The 21,568-nt window shown below is 37.6% G+C and overlaps 1 protein-coding gene and 1 pseudogene across 1 annotated transcript; both read right to left on the minus strand.

The window, feature by feature from the left end:
• Positions 1 to 4,533: 4,533 nt before the first annotated feature.
• LOC133744162 (TMV resistance protein N-like) lies at positions 4,534 to 11,201 on the minus strand. The gene is made up of 8 exons (XM_062172307.1): positions 10,404 to 11,201; positions 8,999 to 10,085; positions 8,603 to 8,881; positions 7,158 to 8,270; positions 6,504 to 7,057; positions 6,330 to 6,414; positions 5,556 to 6,221; positions 4,534 to 5,450 (listed from the first exon to the last, which is right to left on the minus strand). The coding sequence occupies exons 1-8, from the start codon at positions 11,117 to 11,119 to the stop codon at positions 4,932 to 4,934; spliced, it is 5,019 nt and encodes a 1,672-aa protein (XP_062028291.1). The 5' UTR covers positions 11,120 to 11,201; the 3' UTR covers positions 4,534 to 4,931.
• Positions 11,202 to 13,508: 2,307 nt separating this feature from the next.
• LOC133746551 (disease resistance protein RUN1-like) lies at positions 13,509 to 19,547 on the minus strand (annotated as a pseudogene).
• Between the last annotated feature and the right edge of the window lie 2,021 nt (positions 19,548 to 21,568).

The following is a 21,568-nucleotide window of genomic DNA, read 5'->3' on the forward strand; positions in this document are numbered from 1 at the left end:
TTTAATTTAATGCAAGTAAATTAATTGAGTGATTTAGGGGATGATGTCTTACATCATGCAACACTAACTTTTGGTGAGTAATTTAGGGGATGATGTCTCACATCACTTTTGATGAGTGATTTAGGGAATGATGTTTTACATCATGCATCACCAACTTTTGGTGAGTGATTTAGGGGATGATGTTTTACATCATGATTCACCAACCTTTGGTGAGTGATTTAGGGAGACATGTCTTTTATCTCATAATTTAGGGAGACATGTCTTTTATCTCATTCCAACTTTTGGTGAGTAATTTAGAGAAACTAATAGTAAAGATGACTAACTCTACCAACCTTTTGGTGAGGGAAACATGGAAATGATTTTATGTCATCATTAACTATTAGGTAAATTTGAATTCATGAATTTATGGATCAAAAGTGAAAAACAAACACCATGAAAAATTAGCTAGTTCATAACTAGATTAGACATGTTCCAAAGCTGGAAATAAAATTTCAGCTTTGTGTTCTTCCATTGAACACTTGTTTACTTCATCTTTGAAGCCAAAAATCATGCATACCCTAAAGCATATATAATCTAACATGTTTCTAAGATTAACACCTTAATTAAGAAACATATAGAATCCCTTAATACATATCTCATATGCATCAAAGTTTCATAAAACTTAAACCACTTCTTACATGTAATTTCCAGAAAACTTTTTCTAGCTATGATAAAATCTACCTTACATCACATGCTTCATAACTTTTATGATAAAGCAAATTTTATGATCTAAATTACATATTACTCTAAGCTTAAGAAAATCACATCAACCAACATACTTAGCCATGTTTATAACATATCAAAATTAAGCCAATGGCTCTGATACCAATTGAAGGAATGGATGGATTTCAAAACTTTTTAATTAGTGCGGAATTAGTTTAACCATTAAACTACTAACTAAACATAAAATCCATTCCTTTAACCCATGATCTTGGCTTATTGTGATATGTATATAAACAAAGCATGCATAGTAAGGAAGAACAAAGAGGGAGTTTATGTTCTACTCACCCTTGGAGCGTGATTTTAATCCGATCCAAGTGAACCACCAAAGTTCCTCTCCTTGATCTCTCCTTGTGTGTGTTTCCTCCACCTTGAAGCACCTTGAATTAGGAACTCCTTCTTGTACTCCTTGTGCTTGTAATATTCTCCTTGATGTAACAAGTAGAGCCACAAAAATATATGGCCTCTAAGGATCTTCACCAAGTGAATCAAGAGATGAAGAAAGATGAAAGAAAAGAAGAAATTATGCAAGTGTTCTTCTTTCCTTTAATTTCTGAAAAATGGACCAAGAGAGAACTCTTTCTCTCTCTCTAATCTGAAAATAATAGTGTGGAGACACACTTATTCTCTTTGTCCATGCTTTCACTTTTATATAATAGGAAATAACTCCAATTACTAAAAGAAAATATTGACTTTCATAAAGCCAATATTTTGGCTGGTCCATACTTGTTATTGGGCACTAAAAATGTGTCTTGGGCTTTCATTTAAATCTCATTTAGTGAAGCCCAAGTCCACATGAAAAGCCCGACAATCGTTTAGGCCCAATAGGTTCGGTTTTACCCGAAAAACCTAATTATGTCCAAATAATAAATCTAATTAATTATTTGGTCATAACCAACTCTTGTTTAATCTTCTTCATATACAATCTCAAGGATCCACTTATATGGTGTGCGATCTCTTAGGTTCTAATTAACAAGGCAGTGAAGTTTATAGAAACCATTCTATTTTGTTTACGAATCAAAAACTCCATTTTTGATTCTCCCTTGTTATTAGGATTATAAATGTTTATTAATCCTCGGGGACTTCACAAGTCATGAGTGACGTCTTGCAACATATCATGACTACCCTAGTTAATGTAGAATGACAAAGAACCTATTCAATTGGAATTACAATACAATACGGTCCTTCTCTAACACTATGTTCTAAATCACATCATCGGGGTATGGAATTGATATGTCAATCCCCTAATGTGATTTTCATTCTTATGTGATTCTTAGAATGTGATTAAAAACTCCTTTTTAATCTCATTCAATGCTTTGGCCAAAGACTCATTGAATCACATCTTTGAACATACACCTTATTTACTTAAGGATAGAGATTCCTTATTGTACACTCACATGTCTCCATGACCGAATTGATTATACCAATGAATGCATCTATTATATCCATTAAGGGACACAATGTTATTGCATCATCAAGAGATAATCCATTCACTCATAAGACAACTATGGTGTCTCAGGTCAAAGGACTAATTTGTATTATTGCAATTTAGAGTTCAAGTTTGACATGTAAGTAAGACTCCATACAAGAACTCTAATGATCGCGTTCAGTGTACTCTTTAAGTTAAGAGCACCCACATACTTGTATTAGTGTCTCTACACAAATGACAAGAGACATATCATCCTCCATATTGAGCATACATAGTATGTGCTAGTCTTTCCGGATTATCAATGTCCAAGTGATAATCCTATGACTAGGAACCTTTTAGGATAAGAGTGTGAAAGAGTAAAGGTCTCACACATCTAACTCTTTAGATTACTTTCTCTTTAACTCATATTCCTTGGACCTTGTTCAATCAAATATTAAATATAAGCAATGAACAATAAACTTGCCCTTTTGATTAATAATAATTACAATAATAATTACATCAAAATGATTGTTTTAGGACACAATTCCTTCAATCACCGCTAAGAGAAAGAGAATGAGAGGAGTTGCTCTTAGAGAGGTTTGCTCTAGAGAGAACTTAGATCATCTTAGAGATGTTGTTGTTGTATGTGAATGGGTCTTTTAGAATGAGAAGAGAAGGTGTTTATATAGGGAAGAAAAAGAAGAGTGAAATGATGAGTGGAAGAAAAATAATGAAAGTAGATCTAAGTTCACTTGTAAAATATGGAAAAGATAGAGAAAAGATGAAATGAAAGCAAAGCATGAAGGTGCAGCAACATGGAAGTGGTGATGATCTATTAAAGAGATTGTAGAAGAAAAATATATCCAAGGAAAAAGAGAAAAGCATCTAGCTTTCTTCATGTGGGTAGGAAACATGAACATGTGAATATTGAGCTGGTTTTAGGTCAGTTTCTGCCCCTTTATTCCTTCAATTATTTCTCCAACAAGACTTCATTATATGCCTTCGACTGCTTCATATGAAATGTTCCACTATGAGTGTAGATCATCCTGACAAATTTTCAGATTTTTATTCCATGTGGTTGGGCCGAAAATGCTGCTGGACCTCTTACAGGTCCAATTTTCCAGTTTTGCTTCTGTAGAAAATTGGGCTGATTGTTTGAAGGCCTTCCACTCAAAAAAAGCTCTTGCACTCTTCATAAGAAATGATCCTTGGGCTGTCTAGAATGGATCTGGAAAGTTTCAATACATTTCGATTTCATTTGGTTAGTCTGCCACCCCTCCTTCCTTGTCTAGCTCGGTTTTTCCTAGCCGAAGTAGGAAAATATGCTAAAGTTGACTTGTCATACTTCCATAGTAGGCTTTATTTAGCCTCTAAATATATATTTCGAGCTTGTCGACAATATATAGCTTGAGCCACTGACATTGGCTCAATTTCTCCAACACATGCCTTGTTAGGCCAAAATGTTCATTTTGGGTCCAAACAGAATGTATTAGTTTGTGGTTTTGGATGTTGAAATAAACAATGAATCTGTAAACTTGGTTTTCAATCGAGTTTCGAAATTGAGTATTCGATGCTAATGCTAGAAGATGCTCCATTATTATTCTTCAAGTTCACGTATAATTTGAATCTTAAAGATTTTACTGGATTCTATGTATTTGTGATCTACGACCGTAGCTATTACACCCCATTCTGTTTTTCCTAATAAAAATCCCAGGGAATCTGTTTTTGTTTCGTACTCGCGGATACAATCTACCAAAACAAAGAATCTGGACTCATGTTCATTGTTATAGTCGTGAATCAATTTATGGGGTAATCACAAAAATGAATAGGTCATTCAGGCCCCGTTTGAGATTGCTTCGCTTTTAAAAAAATCAGCTTTTGTTCAAAATTTTAGATTTTATTGTGTTTGGTAAATAAATAAAAAGCAGCTTTAATTGAAAGTTATAGGTCATTGGTAGCAGATTTTAGAAGCAGCTTAGAGGTTGCTTTTAGATGCTGATGTGGATCAAAACACACTCTGCAATTGTTTTATGCACTGACAGCACTTTTAAAAATATTATTTACCAAACACGAAACTGTTTTAATTCACAGCTGATTGCCTGATTATTCTCACAACACAGTAGCAGCATTTTTTTTTTTAAAGTCACAGCAATCCCAAACTAGCCTTCAGTAACATTACTAAACAAAATGAATAGGTCATTCAATGTAATACTAATCAAATTAATTGCACCTCGAGTAGAAGCAAACAACACTCTTAACACCACTAAGCACTAGATATGATCTAGCTTTAAGAAAATATCACACAACATTTTTATCTCATTCTCCATTAGGAAACTCTTGTTTTGCCTCCTGTCAATGCAAATATATATCGGAACTTCAGCCAAGCCAAATGATAAGTTATTGCGACTTACAAAATTAATCTAAGCCAAAAGGCTACTCACAATTGAGTTACCTTCTCCATGATTGAGAAGCAGACTGTTAGGACACTCTTACACATTGTCTTGGGCTAATGTGTTGAGCTATCTAAATGAGCTGCATTTCCATCTTGGGCTCTATATCGGGTCGGGTCAGCTATAAATGGGTGTCTAGGGTTGTTAGTAGATTGAGCTATATAAGCAACTTGCCTCCATTGTAAAAGATATCGATGAATATGAATGTTGTTTAGTTTATTTTCTTTCATTTTCTGCAATTTACTTCCTCTACTTCCTTTTTATGGATTCTGATCCCAACATTTGGTATCAGAGCCCCAGACGCTGGGGTATGTTCAAGGTAATTCGGCGTGGGCCAGTGTTTTTACAAGACGTTCAACGTCCTCCTTAAATAGTAGACGAAGGGCACAACTATGCACTACTCCTGAGCTTGGACTCGACAACAACATAGTTATCCTGGCCAATTTGCATTGTCTCCAAACATTACTACGAACTTTAGTGCGCGGTATATAAAAGAACCAAGTCGCATCGTATTCCGATGGCTCTTGAATCTTTAAACGTAATTCAAAGTTGTAATCAAATAAGCCCTCCCAAGCAACATCAGAGGCCAGACAGCAAATAAGCATAACCTCCTTTGAATCAGCAGCAGTACTGCCGAGACTAATGTTTGGATATTGGTCGTGGGACAACTGAGAACATACGGCAAAGCCCAACCAATTATCATCATTGAACACATTCAGAGGCAGTTGGATTTCTGCAGAGTTGCCTTGGTTGATGAAAGGCATGAACCATTTCAACTTGAAAATTTCATCTCCCTCGAAGTGACAACAAACAGGATGAGGGTCAGACCAGTCCTGTAAATATGAGTTCAAATGTCAATAAAAATGCCAAAAAAGAAGAAATAATAACAAAAACTGTGCATATGAGAGAGAGAGAGAGAGAGAGAGAGAGAGAGAGACCCAATTTCTATATTTTTGTAAGTGCAATTGAAATTGTTTTTCCCGTGGGGTTCTAGAATCCTGTTCTGTCATTCTCTCTAAATTTAGGGCACCTTGCCATCGTATCAATCGTATCCATTGTTCTACCACCAACTTATTGTGAGATTTAAGAGAATCTTCCCTTTGCATGCACCGGATAATTGTATCAGCAAACCCTTGTATATCTTCTTGGTACACAATACGGAACCCACATGTTTGAACCTTTACATGAGCGCTATCACTGATCTTGATGTAAAAGTCCATTGCAGTTGTTAATGTCTGAGTGAACAACACTTCAGGAATTTGTGCCCGTGGTATGTAAATAACCAATAGTTGATGATGTTCTTCTGACAATGGCCTGACGTGCTTAAGTACTCGGGCCACACCCAAACGAAATTTATCCCCAGTTCCTAGTGTAACAAATACGCGTACCCAATAGTTGTCCTTTTCCATTGTCTGCCCCACTTCCTCTACAAGTGATGCATATATTGCAAATCCCATCCACTTCTTGCTCTTGTGTAGATTTTGAGGCCGCTTGATTGATGCTACAGTAAAACCAGCCCTTTGAGGAAAGACAAACGACTCATGAAACCACCCTGGCCTTCCACTGAGGTTAAATTTGTACGTTTTAGAATAACAGTTTAGTGCCTGAAATTAATATTGAAAATGTGAAATTTAATTAACAAGTAACATCTTTTATATCAAAGATAGAGATTAGAGAGATTCGATGCTAGATAGAAACACAGACGGATCGACCTCAAGGTATCTTGGAAGAACAGACTCCAGGTTCTTTCTCAGCACAAGTGTGGATTCTTCTTCCAAGGGTGGAATGAATTTCTCCCTGCAATATTTAATTGAAAATAAGTACGCATATAGAATACAGAAGCGGCATTTAACTATTTGTGCATCAGAAAATTAAATATATTCTACCATCTAAAAGATGGACGAAGCCAGGCAGAATCCCGTAGAGAGCCGGCGTCCTTTTTATTCAGCACAATCGGTTGATGCCTACGGATTCTGGAATGCCATCCAGCATCTTGCTCATAGAGTAGATGAATTCCACATTTCTGGACCACCATGGATGGATTGGTGGTTTCAAATATAGCTCTCACCACAGTTGATTGATTTAACCCCCATCGTGGAAACTTCAGACACTCTATATAGAAAATTATAAGCAGATGAGAACTTGATGCAAGGCAGCTGAGTCCTATCCCGAACACTAGTGGTTCCAGGCGCACAACATCAGTTTCGATTGTGACTTGATACGAGTAATTAGAAAAATCAGGATCCGGTTCAATAAGGGAGAGAGCAGTGTGCCCCTTGACTGAGAATATAGCACCCGCGGCAAATCCCTTCCACTTGTTATCATCGGCCAGATTTTGAGGTATCGGGCTTAATATGGGATTTCTGGTAGATATAGCACTGAACCACACTGGAATTTCATCTGTAGGATGTGCGCTACTGAAATCTGAAAAGAAAGGCTCCTGCAACGTAGACACAAAAGCATCTTTAGCTAGTAGTATGAGAAAAAAGGATAGATATATAGATATATGCTCTGTTTTTGTTATGAGAAAGAGATATTACTTGTTTTAGAACTGTTATCCGTGGCACATGATAAACTTTTATCCCCTCTGGATGATTATATGTCACATGCGCTTGTAGAGGTTCCCCTACAATGCTTGAAAAATTCAACCCGGACGAACTTTGCTGTGAGACTCCAAGTGCTGAAGAATTGAGGGAATCGATAATAGTCAGTCCCGACTCCGATGAATTCAATTCTTTGATTTGATTTGGGTAATCTGTCAGTGAAGTACAATTTTGTGCATACACGTGATGAAGACTTAACGGAAGCTTCTTGGGCAGCAATTGAAGCTGTCTGCAATTACTCAAGTGCAGAGTGTCGAGCTTTGAGAGTTGAGAGATACTTTCAGGTAATCGCACGAAGCAATTACCACTTAAATCTAAAAATTCCAAGGAGATTAGGCTGCTAAAATCATTGAGAATTGCTCCATCCATCAGATTGCAATAACTCAAGTCTAGCGCTATCAAATTCGATATCGAATCCAGGCTTTTGCATGATTCTGAAACTAGACATTTACATCCTTCGCAGGATAGATACCGTAGATTCTTCATGCCTACAATGAAAGATAACTCCCTTATGGAATTTCCACCAATTGTAAGCTTCTCCAGACATATCATACCTTTCAGATTCTCAGGTATCTCATCAATTTTGGAGCAACCTGTTAGATGGAGACTTTTCAAAGAAGTCAAGCACCCAACGGTATCGGGAAGATGCAAAAGGTTTTTACAGTCTGTTAGATTCAATATGGTAAGACCAGTCAAGTGTTCAATTGATGGAGGCAATTCCTCAATGCTGGTCCTATCCAAATGAAGCTCCAGCAAGCTTTTCATATTTCCTTCAATTTCTGGAAACTTCTTCAGCCCTGAACAGAATGAAAGCCTCAATATTTGGAGGGATTCAAGGGCAGTGAAAGGTGGAAGGCTCTCAATAGACCTGCAATGTGTCATATTCAGAGAGACAAGTTTCTTCAGAAATCCAAGAGACGGGTGAACCTCCACCAAGCATGTACAATATTGAAGCTCCAACTCCTGAAGATCAGGAACCTCAGTGAAGTCTGGAGTCGACATCAAGTATGGTGAACCACTCAGATCAATAAGCTGTAGCTTGCTCCATCCCTGGCATAATTTCAAAGATGATCATCACGTGATTTAGAATACTTATTACACATTCTTTTGTGATTCCAAATTACAGAAATTAGTAGAATTACAGACATGTCGACGTGAAAGCAATGTCCAATCATAGTATGAGAATGCCATATTAATTTTTATGGATGTGTGTAACTGAGGACGACCAGGGAACTTATATAGTTACGTAATTCTTTTTTTGGTCTGAATATATAGTTACGTAATTCAAAAAAGCCACTTCATCTTTTCTAATAAATGAGACTATAGAATTGAATCTAAAATCTCAGCTTTATGAACATGCATAAAATTAATTGTGATCTTACTTTTTTCCCCCTCCATAGTTGTTTGATGCGGCTAAATTGCATGCGAACTTCAACAAGTTTATTTGCTTGAAATTCTGACGGGAAAGAATCCAAAGGACACTCATGCCACTCAAGATATTGTAACTCATTAGAAAGATATGTGATGTTTCCGAAAAACTTCACATTACAAATCTTGAGCAATCTCAATCTGTCCATATTTGAGAAGGCATTATCAATTGAGTAGACAAAATCGTCTTTTGTTGGACATTGGAGGAATATACTTTGAGCAGCACTCATCGCCTTACAAAGATCAAAGAATTAGTTATTGCAGAAGATAGACCATAATTAAAAAAAAAAAAAAGATAAATAAATAAATAAAAACAATAGATGAGTTTGAGCACTCAGCTGTTTCATTACCTTACTTCGACCAAGAACATAGATGATTTCATCGGCAAGCCACAACCTGCTACGATTTTCGGGCTCTTCAGGACTTTCTTGACGAACAATATCCCAACCCAGTTCTTGTACCAAGTCATGCATCCCCAATTCGCTTCCAAACAGCGTTACCAAAGATTTCTGTACGAGAACCTCTATATCAATGTCCGGGCAGTGGCCACTACCTTGTAGTATACTTGTTACACGAGCTATGTTCCATCCCTTAAAGAAACATGCAATGTCCAAAAATATTTTCTTTTCAGTTTCTTCTAATCCATCATAACTAGCTTTAAGAACATTGATAATCTTTTTTTGAGGATTGTTTTTTAGTCTATCCAATGCACTAGACCATAATTTTACATTCTTACCATAAACAGAGGAACCCAAAACTTTAATAGCTAATGGAAGACCATTAGCATATTTCAAAAATTCCTTGGATAGCTTGAGAAAATCTTTCCCAACCAGCTGGTCTTTCTTAAAGGCTTTCATACCAAAGAGCTCAAGAGCTTCGCAAGCAGTTAATGGATTCACCTTGTATACTTTATCCACTCTAAATAAACTGAGCAATTGTTCATCTCTTGATGTTAGGATGATCCTACTCCCTGGACCAAACCAAGTGCGATTACACAATGCTTCCAATTGTCCTTCTTGATCCACATCATCAAGAATGAGAAGAACCCTTTTAGTACATAGTCTATGCCTGATTATATCTTTTCCCATTTTAGTGGTCTGTACATTTACATTACAATTCAGCAAGTTCAAAAGAAGTTGCTCTTGTAAATGAATTGCACCTTGCTTTTCTGTTTCCTCTCTAACATTCTCAAGAAAGCTGCAACCTTCAAACTGAGCTTGTACCCTTTCAAAAACCACTTGTGCAACAGTTGTCTTACCGATACCACCCATCCCACAAATCCCTACGATACGAACATCAGGACACCTAATGTCTAAGTACGAAAGCATTTCATTCAGGTGAGAATCCATCCCAACTAAACCCTCAGATATTGGGATTAATTGATTTAACTCGGTGAAAATCCTTTCAACAATTTCTTGAATGACTTTGGATTCGTACCTGTAAAGTAATGAAATATTCTTGCATATATTATGTGTACAAGATATAAAGCAAGCAACAATTAGATAAAGATAGTGGAAAATTATATAATGCCAATCTATTTCTTCATTCTGAGATTCAAATTAGAAGAATTAGAAATAAATTTGACTTAGTTCTACACATTTATAGATTTTGAGACAGATGTAAACGGACTAGCTCTCTTTTGATTAACGAATTCTCAATCACAAAAGCATATGAAATCACAGTCGGCGACCTGGCGTAATAAAAAAGTTCATCCCAAAAATTATCAACTGTAGTATAGATACGTGGAAAGCTTACTCATCTTGCAGATGCCATCCGGAGAGATTGCCTACTTGAAAAAGCGCGTCTTTCCACCTCTTTACTTTGTCTGGTTCCGCTTTAAACCGCTTTTGATGCTTCTCAAATGCTTTCCCAAAGTGATCACCTGTCTGTCTTCGTACCTCATTTGGATCAACATCGTAGAACACTGGGAGGACTTTTTGTCCCATGGCTTTCATGCAATCGGCGACCTTGGTAATCTCATCCAAACACCATGTAGAATAGGCGTAGTTTCGTGAGAAAACAGCAATTGTATATCTTGATTCTTCGATTGCTTTCAAGAGATTTGGACCAATCGATTCCCCCCTCTCGAGTTCTTCATCATCTCTAAAAGTGGATATACCTTTCTGTTTGAGAGCAGTATAAAGATGGTCCGTGAAATTTTTACGGGTATCTGTACCTCTGAAACTGAGGAACACATCGTACGTGAGTTTACCGGATGGTGGAGAAAAAAACGAAGAAGAAGAAGGAACCATCTCTGTATTGGTGGTAACTGAAGCAGTGTGGATCAGTAGTGTTGCTGGTCTCTGTTTATGGCGAAGATTGAAAGCCAAAAGGCAGCAGCAAATAGAAACAGTGGAGAAGAAGAATAATAGGTACAACCCTAAAGAGATAAAGCCACAGAAAAACAAAGCAGAGAGAAAAAGTAGAGGGCAAATGGAAGACAAGAGGATAAGCCGGACAGGGAAGGCCATCACTCTTCTTAAAATCAGAATGAACAACTTGGACTTGTTTTATAAGAATCGGAGTAACCCTGCAAAATATAAGAATGGAAATCAATGCCCCAAAGCAAGCAGATTCCTGCCTTTTTAATGCATTATTATTATTATTATCTTTTTAATGCACTATCATGTTTCTGATCTCTTTTATGGCATGATTGGCGTCGACTCATAAATATAAGAACTGTTCACGTCAAACTATTTCATAAATAATGCACTTTTATAGGTGGAAAATGCTCGGAACTTTCGGTATCCCAAGCTATACATCTAGAAAAGATGCAGGTGTTTCTTCGCCAAAGAAAAGAAGAAAATGGAGGTGTTCGAAAAGTAGGGGAACTTGCATTAGAAAGTTAAAGTCTGAAGAGGGACCGTAGTAATAGTTGCTTTTTCTAATGTGAGATTCAAAAGGCCCTAATTTAAGTAACATTTTTCCAACAAATCAGACAATCACTATGAACAATAGCCTTCTAAACTTCCATGGCTTGAAGCAGCACCAAACCGTGTGTTATGGTTAGCAGCTCTAGTTGAAATGCTGAAACCATAAACTCCATCCTGTCTGAGAAACCAGCTAAGAACTCACCTTTCTCATATTGAAGCACCTCACCCACACCTCCATGGTTGGAAAAAGCCACAAAAGCTCCATCAGTACAGAGCTTCACCAATCCAAACGAAGGAAGGCACCAGTTCTCCACTTTTTGTAAACACTGCACTTGAATGGTGGTACAAGTCTTATTATTAGCTTGATATGAAGAGTTTCTGGCCATACCAAGCTTGATAGGCACCAATTCATTCGATGCAATCCGGCCACACCGATAGTTATGATTCAAGGAATTATTTGCTTCTCATCCTCCATTAGGAAACCCTTGCTTGGAGACTTTGCTTCTTTGTCAATCCAAATATGGGTACTCACGTTAACAAAACTAATCGAATGAGATATTAATTAAGACAAAATATTACTCACAGGTTACAACAGATGAGCACTACTGGTGGCACCTTCAAGGTAATTCGCAGAGGGTAAGTGTCTGTACAAGATCTTCAACATCCTCCTTGAATACTAGGCGAAGGGCACAACTATGCAGTCCTAAGCATGGGCTAGGGGACGAAAATGTTACCCTGGCCAGATTACATTGCCTCCAGAACTTAAAATATTTACCATTGCGCGGTATATAGACAAACAAAGTCAAATCAATTGCAAAGTCTGACGGCTTGAGTTTCGGCACAAGATGCTGAATTTTGACATCAAATAAGCTGTCCCAAGAAACATCAGAGTCCAGACAACAACTAAGCACATTAAACTCTGAATCAGGAATGCCAAGAATCATGTTTGGATCTTCGTGGGATACCCACAAAAAAGCACATACAGCAATGCCTAACCAATTAGCATCATCAAACAAATTCGGGGGCAGTTGGATTTCTGCAGAGTTGCCTTCGTTGAAATGCATGAACCATTTCCACTTGGAAATTTCAGTTCCATAGAATACACAAAAGAATAGTGAAGGAGCAGTCCAGTCCTGTACATAAAAAGAAATAGTCAAATGCTAATTAAGTATGCCCATGTGTCAGAGAGAAATGAGAACCGAAACAAGTTCAGTGTGTGTGAGGAATGGAGAAGGAGACCTGATTTCTATATTTTTGAAAGAGTAATTCGAACTTTCTTGCTCGTCGGGTTATGGAATCAAGTTTGTTTGAAGTACATAAATGACCACCTTGCAATCCTATCAAGTCTATCCAATCTTCTACCACCCATTTATCATAAAGCTCAAGGGTATCTTCTCTTTGCATGCACCGGATGATTGTCTCAACAAAGCCTTGGAAATCTTCCTGGTACACAATACGGATCCCACTTCTTCGAACCTCTACATGAGGGCAATTGGTTTCGAAGAAAATGTTCATTACAGTTGGTGATGGATGCATAAAATCTTCGGGAAACTCTGCTTGCGGTATGTAAACAACCAAAAGTCGATTATGTTCTTCTGACCACATGTCCACGACATACTCTAGTTCTCGGGGAATATCCTCATTAGATTCACCCATTATGAATTGAAAGTAAACACAATACTCCTCTTCTGTCATATGCTGCTGTTCCTCTGCAATTGATGCACATATTGCAAATCCCATCCACTTCTTACTCTTGTGTAGATTCTGAGGAATCTCGATTGACACAGAGGGCCATGGCCCTGTATCAGTGTTAAGACCACATGAGTAGTCAAACCATGCTGGGCTTCCACTGAGGTTAAATCTATACGTTGCAGAATTATGTGTTAACGCCTGCAAGGGAATAGAAGATGCAGAAATTAGTAACCTCTTTCATTTAGAAGATGGTAGTTTGAAAGAGAGATCATATAAATAATTAGATGGACAGAACCTCAAGGTATCTTGGAAGAACAGACTTGATATTCTTTCTCAGCAGAATTCTGGAGTCTTGTTCCAAGGGTGGAATAAATTTCTCCCTGCAATCACATATATACAATACATATAAGAAAGAATTAAAGAAATTAAAAATATATTAAAGCTCACAAAAAACCAATGGTGAAGTTTTAATACATAAAAGCCGGAGTTGTCAGAAAATTAGATTTACCATTTCAAACACGTATCCCCTTCACTAATCCAGCCAGATTCTCGAATAGCGTCTAAAACTTCATTTAGACAAGTCCCAGTATCACCAGGGATCAGTTTGGTATACCATCCATCATCTTGCTCATAGACTAGACGAATTCCACATTCCTGGACGTCCATGAATGGGTTGTTGGTTTCAAACCTAGCACCACAGTTGATTGATTCAACTGCTTTGAAAAATGAAAACTAGCTAAATAGGAAATGAAAAGCAGATGAGAACTTGATCTAATGAAGTGGTGCTTTTCTTCCCCGTCAAAGACAGATGGTTTCATAGAGAAAAGATCAGTTTCCAGTGTGCATTGATACAAGCAATTAGAAGTTTCAAAACCTGACTCAATAACGGAGATAGCACTCATATTATGTCCCTTGACTGAGAAAACAGCGCAAGAGGCAACCCCCTTCCACTTGTAATCATCTGTCAGATTTGGAGGTATCGGGATTGATATGAAATTGCCTGTGGATTTAGTGCTGAACCACTCTGGAATTTCATTATCAATATGGATGGTATTAAAGTGACTTGAAGAGGAATGGGAAAGCTGCAACGTAAAACAGAAAATGATTACGTCTGAGTAGCTACTAGCTAGTTACAGAAAAGGATTTGTTTTTTTTTTTTTTTTTTTTGGTTGAGACTTGAGACAGAGATGTCAGACAGTTACATACCTCAATGTCTTTTAGAAGAAATGGCAGTGACAAATGATCCACTTGCTTCCACTCCACATGCTCATCTCTTCTCAAGGAAAATTGTATGTCCCAAGGTCCATTTCCCTTTCCTAAAATATTCCACGCTTTCAGACTGTATGAGTCTCTAAATGCCAAACCACTTGAACTGAGGGAATTGACTGTGGTAACTCCCGACTCAGGTGAAGTAATTATTTTGAATTGATTCGGAAAATCCATCAGTGAAGTACAATCTTCTGCAAGCACATTTTCAACACTTGATGGAAGCTTTGGCACCAATTGAAGTTGTCTACAGTTGCTCAAGCTGAGAGTCTCGAGCTTTAAGAGTTGAGAGATACTTTCAGGTAATCGGACAAAACTGTTACCATCTAAATATAACATTCTTAAGGAAATTAAGCCGCTAAGATCATTGGGAATTGCTCCATCCATCAGATTGCAAGCACTTAAGTCTAGCATTATCAATGAAGTTAATCTCCATAGTGAAGCAGGCAACAACAAACCCGTCAGAGCATGACCTTTACATCCTTGGCAAGATAAAGATTTTAGATTCTTCATCCCTACAAGGAACAGTAACTCTCGTATGGCAGTTCCACCTAAATAAAGCTCCTCCAGACATTCCACACAGTTCAGATTCTCAGGTATTTCATCCAGCTTTGAGCATCCTGTTAGATAGAGACTTTTCAAAGATGTCAAGCACTGAATGGTACTAGGGAGATGCAAAAGGTTTTTACAATCTGTTAGATTCAACATGGTAAGACCAGTCAAACGTTCAACTGATGGGGGCAGTTCCTCAATGCTAGTACCATCCAAATGAAGCTCCAACAAGCTTTTCATGTTTCCTTCAATTTCAGGAAACTTCTTCAGTCTAGAACACAATGAAAGACTGAGAAATTGAAGGGACTCCAAACCAGCAAAAGGTGGAATTCTCTCAACACAGTTGCAATTTCTCATATTCAAACAGACAAGTTTATTGAGGAATCCAAGAGATGGGTGAATCTCAACCAAACTCGTACAATCTTGAAGCACCAATGTCTCAAGATCTGGAACCTCAGTGAAGTCTGGAGTCGACATCAAGTATTGTGCACCACTCATATCGATAAGCCGTAGCATGCTCCATCCCTGGTAAAGATGATCGTCATGTGATTTGTGAATTGAAATAATACATCATGTTTTCATAAAATTTGTATTTATAAAAAATAATACAAATTATGTATGGGAAAAGAGTGAAAATAATGTACATAAATACGTTATCATTATGTTGTGAAAATGAAAATTATCTTGAATTACCATAATGAATATTTTTGACTCTTGAAGTGAAAATTGCATTATCCTGTATCAGATACACTCTTGATGTGAAAATTGCATTATCCTGTATCAGATACATTCTTTTACGGACAAGGCATTCCTTTCTGTGTGTATTCATTTTCATATATAAACACATTCTAATGATGAGAAAAAGTGGATTATTTAGGCAGATAATATTTTTTACTCAGTAAAATACATGAATTTCCCTGTTTCTAGATATAACTATATAGTTTATGAAAACAACATAGAATGTAAGCTACATTAGAAAAATTTGAAGTGTAACCAATGTCCTACTTTTTGTTGTAGGATGAGAATCAGATGACCCAATTTTCGTCCTACATCACTTTAGCATGAGAATAACATTAAATTTTTTTTCTTGTACGGATGTTTAACTGACTAGGGAACTTATATAATTCAAAAAAGCCCTCATCATTTTTCTCATAAATCTTGTAACAAAAGGCTAGAATCTAAAATTTCAGCTCTATGATAACATTGAAAAATATGAACATGCACAAGATTTATTATGATCTTACTCTTTGTCCTCTCCATAGTTGTTTGATGCAGCTTGAATGCATGTGAAGTTCGACAAGGTGATCTGGTTGAAAGTCTGAGGGGAAGGAATCTAAAGGACATTCATCCCATTCCAGAAACTGTAACTTCTTAGAAAGATATTTGATGTTTCCAGAAAACTTCACATTCCAAATTTTGAGCAATCTTAATCTGTCCATATTTGAGAAAGACTCGTTAACTGAGTAAACCACATCATCTTTAGTTGGACCTTGGAGGAGTATGCTTTGAACTGCACTCGTTGCCTAGAAACAAAGACCAAAGAATTAGTTATTACAGAAGATAGAGTATAATAAGATATAAAACAAAAGATTAGTTACATCAGCACTTCATATTTGTACAATTTTGTTACCTTACTCTGATCAAGTACATCAATGATCTCACTTGAAAGCCACAATCTACTACGTTTTCCAGGTTCATCATGGCTTTCTTGGCGAACAACTTCCCAACCCAATTCTTGTATCAAATCATGCATCCACAATTTTTTTCCAAATAGAGTTACCATAGATTTGTCTAGGAGAACCTGTATATCAAAGTCTGGACAGTGGGCATCACTACCCTGTAGTATTCTTCTTACACGATCTATGTTCACCCCTTTAAGGAAACATGCGATGTCCAAAAAAATTTTCTGTTCCCTTGGTTCTAATCCATCAAAACTAACCTTGAGAACATTAATAATTTTTTTATCAGGACTTTTTTTTAGTCTATCTAATGCACTTGACCACAATTCTACGCTTCTACCCTTAACAGAAGAACCTAAAACTTTAATAGCTAATGGAAGGCCATTAGCATATTTCAAAAATTCCTTGGATAGCTTGAGAACTTCTTCTCCAACCAGCTGGTCTTTCTTAAAGGCTTTCATACTAAAGAGCTGAAGAGCTTCAGCATCAGTTAATGGATTCACATTGTACACTTTATCTCCTTCAACTGCACTGAGCAAATGTTCATCTCTTGAAGTTATGATGATTCTACTCCCTGGACCAAATGATTCACGCTCACACAGTGCTTCCAATTGTTCTTCTTGGTCCATGTCATCAAGAATGATCAGAACCATTTTAGTATGTAGTCTCTGCCTCATTATGTTTTTTCCCATTTTAGTGTTCTGTACATTTACATAATTACATTACATTTCAGCAAGTCCGAAAGAAGTTGCTCTTGTAAATGAACGGCACCTTGCTTTTCAATTACCTCTCTAACATTCTCGAGAAAGCTGCAACCTTCAAACTGAGCTTGTACCCTTTCAAAAACCACTTGTGCAATAGTTGTCTTACCGATACCACCCATACCACAAATCCCTATGATACGAACATCAGGACACCCGATGTCTAAGCACGAAAGCATTTCATTCAGGTGTGAATCCATCCCAACTAAACCCTCAGATATTGGGATTAATTGATTTAACTCAGTGAAAATCTTTTCAACAATTTCTTGAATAACTTTGGATTCATACCTGGAAAGTCATAAATAATCATCATATATATCTTCTATGTATGAAGTAAAGATGTATAATGCAAAGGAACAAGTAGATACAGAGAATGAAGATTAAAGGAAAAAGAAGCAACAACTAAATAAAGATAACAGAACATTATATAATGCAATCTTTTTCTTCATTCTGAATGTGGAATTAGAACAATCAGAAAAGCAATATGAGAAATGCAAGCAATGCAAGTTACATTTTTATGAATGATGCTAGGTGAGAAAACTAACCGTAAGGCGCTAGTAGATGCATAAAAGAGGGTTGATCAAATAGAGAGGTTCATTATAAAAATTATTCACTGTTCTCATATTGCATAAAAGAGGGTTGATCGAATATATTTATACATATAGAAGAGAGAGAAATTTTCTGTGTTAAACATTTAGGATCATTAATTGATCGATAACGGTCCTAATTTAGGATTGAAAACTGATATCGGGGCTCATATACTATCCTAATTAAATTAGGATTGCGCATCCATACAAATAATGCAGTGGACCAACAGACCAGGCTTCTGCCCTATCTGAATCACAAGACCAGACTTGAGCAATCCTCCACTGTACTCACAAGCATGTCAATGCCTATCCTTATGCTACATGCCACAATAAGTGGCATAAATCTCCAGTGCATAATGAATATGCAGTAAGACAAGACAAACCAGTAACCAATAAATCAATAGAAGGACCTTGAGTACTGCTAAATATCAAGCCACCCGTACACATCAAATTCAGCAATTGTACAGGTAGGATTTCACCAAGTGTGTATAAACAGGATAGAATGAATGAAATATAAAGCAAAATTTCAAACTCAAAGGTCCAAAATCCCTTTATTTCCAAGTCTTTTACAACATTTCTTTCATTTAATAATACCAAATAAATAAATAAAGTGGTATTTCAATAACAGACCAATTTCAGGACTACAGAAAAAAAAAAATGGAAGAAGTATAAGCTTACCCATCTTGCAGATGCCATCCAGAGAGATTGCCTACTTGAAAAAGAGCATCTTTCCACCCCTTCACTTTGTCTGGATCGCCTTTATACCTCTTTTGATGCTTCTGAAATGCTTTCTCAAAGTGTTTGCCTTTTTGTCTCCGTACCTCATATGGATCGACATCATAGAACACTGGGAGGACTACTTGTCCCATTTCATTCATGCATTTAGCGACCTTTGCAATCTCATCCAAACACCATGCAGAATCGGCGTAACTTCGTGAGAATACAGCAATTACATATCTTGACTCTTCAATTGCTTTCAAGAGATTTGGACCAATCGATTCCCCCCTCACAAGTTCTTCATCATCTCTAAATGTGTATATCCCTTTCTGTTTGAGAGCAGTGTAAAGATGGTCTGTGAAATTTTTGCGGGTGTCTTTACCGCTGAAACTGAGGAACACATCGTACGTCAATTTACCGGATGGAGGAGAAGAAGGAATATCTTCTTTGGTGGTGACTGAAGGATTACTGTGGAGTGTTGTTGGTCTCAGTTTGAAAGCCAAAAGGCAGCAGCAAGTACAAACAGTGGAGAAGAAGAACAAGAAGTACAACCATAAAGAGAGAAAGTTAAAGAGAAACAGAGCAGAGAAGACAACTAGTAGGGATGTGGCAGACAAGACACTGAGGCGGATCGACAAGCCCATCACTTTCTTAGAACAAAATCTAAGAATGGGAAGAACAAAGGATTGAAGATCGAACACTAGTAGTTCTTTTAAAAGTCTTGGATCGCTTTCTGAAATTGCTTGATGCAAAGCCTCAGCAGTCTTCCCAGTAATCCTTCATCTTTAAAGCCAGGAAATTTATATTAATATACCGAGTAGCATGCATATAGTAAAGAAATCGTCCAATGTCCATCTTGAGGAAGACTTCCGTACGGCACCCGCACCACGTGGCAGCGCGGCGGCCCAATCAGTACCCAAACATGAGAGTATTTTAGGTATTTCACATTAAAATTAAGGGCAGTTTTGGAAAAGAGGAAAAAATTTATTTCTTCTGATTGGAGGGCCGCACCGCCACGTGGTGCAGGTGCCCCTACGCAAGAATTTCTCGTTGAGGAAACACGGCATTGACAATTGTGTTTGCTTTCGTGTGTTGATAAGAGTCATGACCAATAAGGTCGAGAGGAATGGAATCTTTGCCTTTCCAAAAAAAACATTAAAAGAAAAAATAATATATTTTTTTTTTTTTGAAATAAGGGCCGGTGCGGCTGCCCTCAAGCCTCCATAAATGAAACTGTCGAATACAAGAGGGGGACATTGAGCCTAAACCCCAGATTACAATAAGAACCTAGAGTACATCCTGAAAAGAGATCCAGTGACGACTCTACTAAACAATTGTATTCAAAACCACACCAACTAGCAAAGAACTCGCTCCAGACGGTTCTATTTGCTTCCCAGCGGTGACACAACGAATAGATAACTAGATCTGCAACTCTTATACAGCTAAGCATAATGTCCATTCTCACAGCTCTCCTATCATGTTGCCACTGGAATCTACATCCAGTGGCACGAAGTCTCATCCTGCCACTAGGAGGCAGCGACCATTTGACAACGCAAGGAACTCGCCTCCTACCTAGAGCAGACAAGGCACTGAGAGTGCACCCACAGGCACGAGGCCCGACATGCCCTACACGCCAAATGTAGGGACTTATTACTCGCAAAATGCGCAAACCAACTAAACAACAAACAACAGTAAACAACCCACTGCAAACAAAAACAGTAAAAACAACAACAAAAAACAAGAAGTAAAAGTCCAAGCAGCATGGCCCTGACAGTAAGGCCCAGCCCAACTCGCGCACACCACCACCAACCAGCTCCACCATCCACCAGGCAAGCCACCAGAGCGCACCACCATCAACCCGCCGCCTTGCACTGAACCGTCGCCGTTGCGCATCACAGCGCCACAACACCTGTTTGGACCCAAAATGAGCATTTTGGTTTGACAAAGCGTGTCTTGGAGAAATTGAGCCAATATCAGTGGCTCACATATATATTTTCGATAAGTTCAAAAATATATTATTAAGAGGCTAAATAAGGCCTACCAAACATGGAAATGAAAAATCAACTTTAGCACATTTTCCTACTTCGGCTAGGAGAAAGCGAGCTAGACAAGAAATGAGGGATGGCAGACTAACCATCCGAACTCCAAATGAGTTGAAACTTTCCAGATTAATTCTAGACATCCCATTGATCATTTCTTATGAAGAGTGCCAAAGCTCGTTCGGAGTGGAAAACCTTCAAACAAACAGTCCAATTTTCTGCAGAAGCAAAACTTGGAAACTGGACCTGTAAGAGGTCCAGCAGCATTTCTGGCCCAACCACATGGAAATAAATTCTGAAATTTTACCACAATAATCTACATTCATGGTGGATCATTTCATATGAAGAAATCGAAGGTTGAATCTGAGTTCTTAGTGGAGATAAAAATTGAGGGATAAGGGAGCAGAAAATGACTTAAACCTAACATTCCATTAGTGTTTAAGTGCTTGAACCTAACAATTCCATAAACTCATAAGTGCTCCATAAAACTCATAAGTGCTCCATTATGATTTGTTTAAATGCCAAATAGTGTTGCTTGGTAGCCTATAAATAGAGGCTACAACATAGAACAATTCACTCATTCATACATCAAAACATCTCTAAGATGATCTAAGTTCTCTCTAGAGCAAACCTCTCTAAGAGCAACTCCTTTCCTTCTCTTTCTCTTATAGGTGATCACACTCTAAGTCCTAGTCTCCTCAGGAGCCGACTATCAGTGCCACCAAACCCTCTGTCAAAATGCTTCGGTCCTAGT

Source organism: Rosa rugosa, chromosome 4 (assembly GCF_958449725.1).
Source record: "Rosa rugosa chromosome 4, drRosRugo1.1, whole genome shotgun sequence".
Taxonomy (NCBI): Eukaryota; Viridiplantae; Streptophyta; class Magnoliopsida; order Rosales; family Rosaceae; genus Rosa; species Rosa rugosa.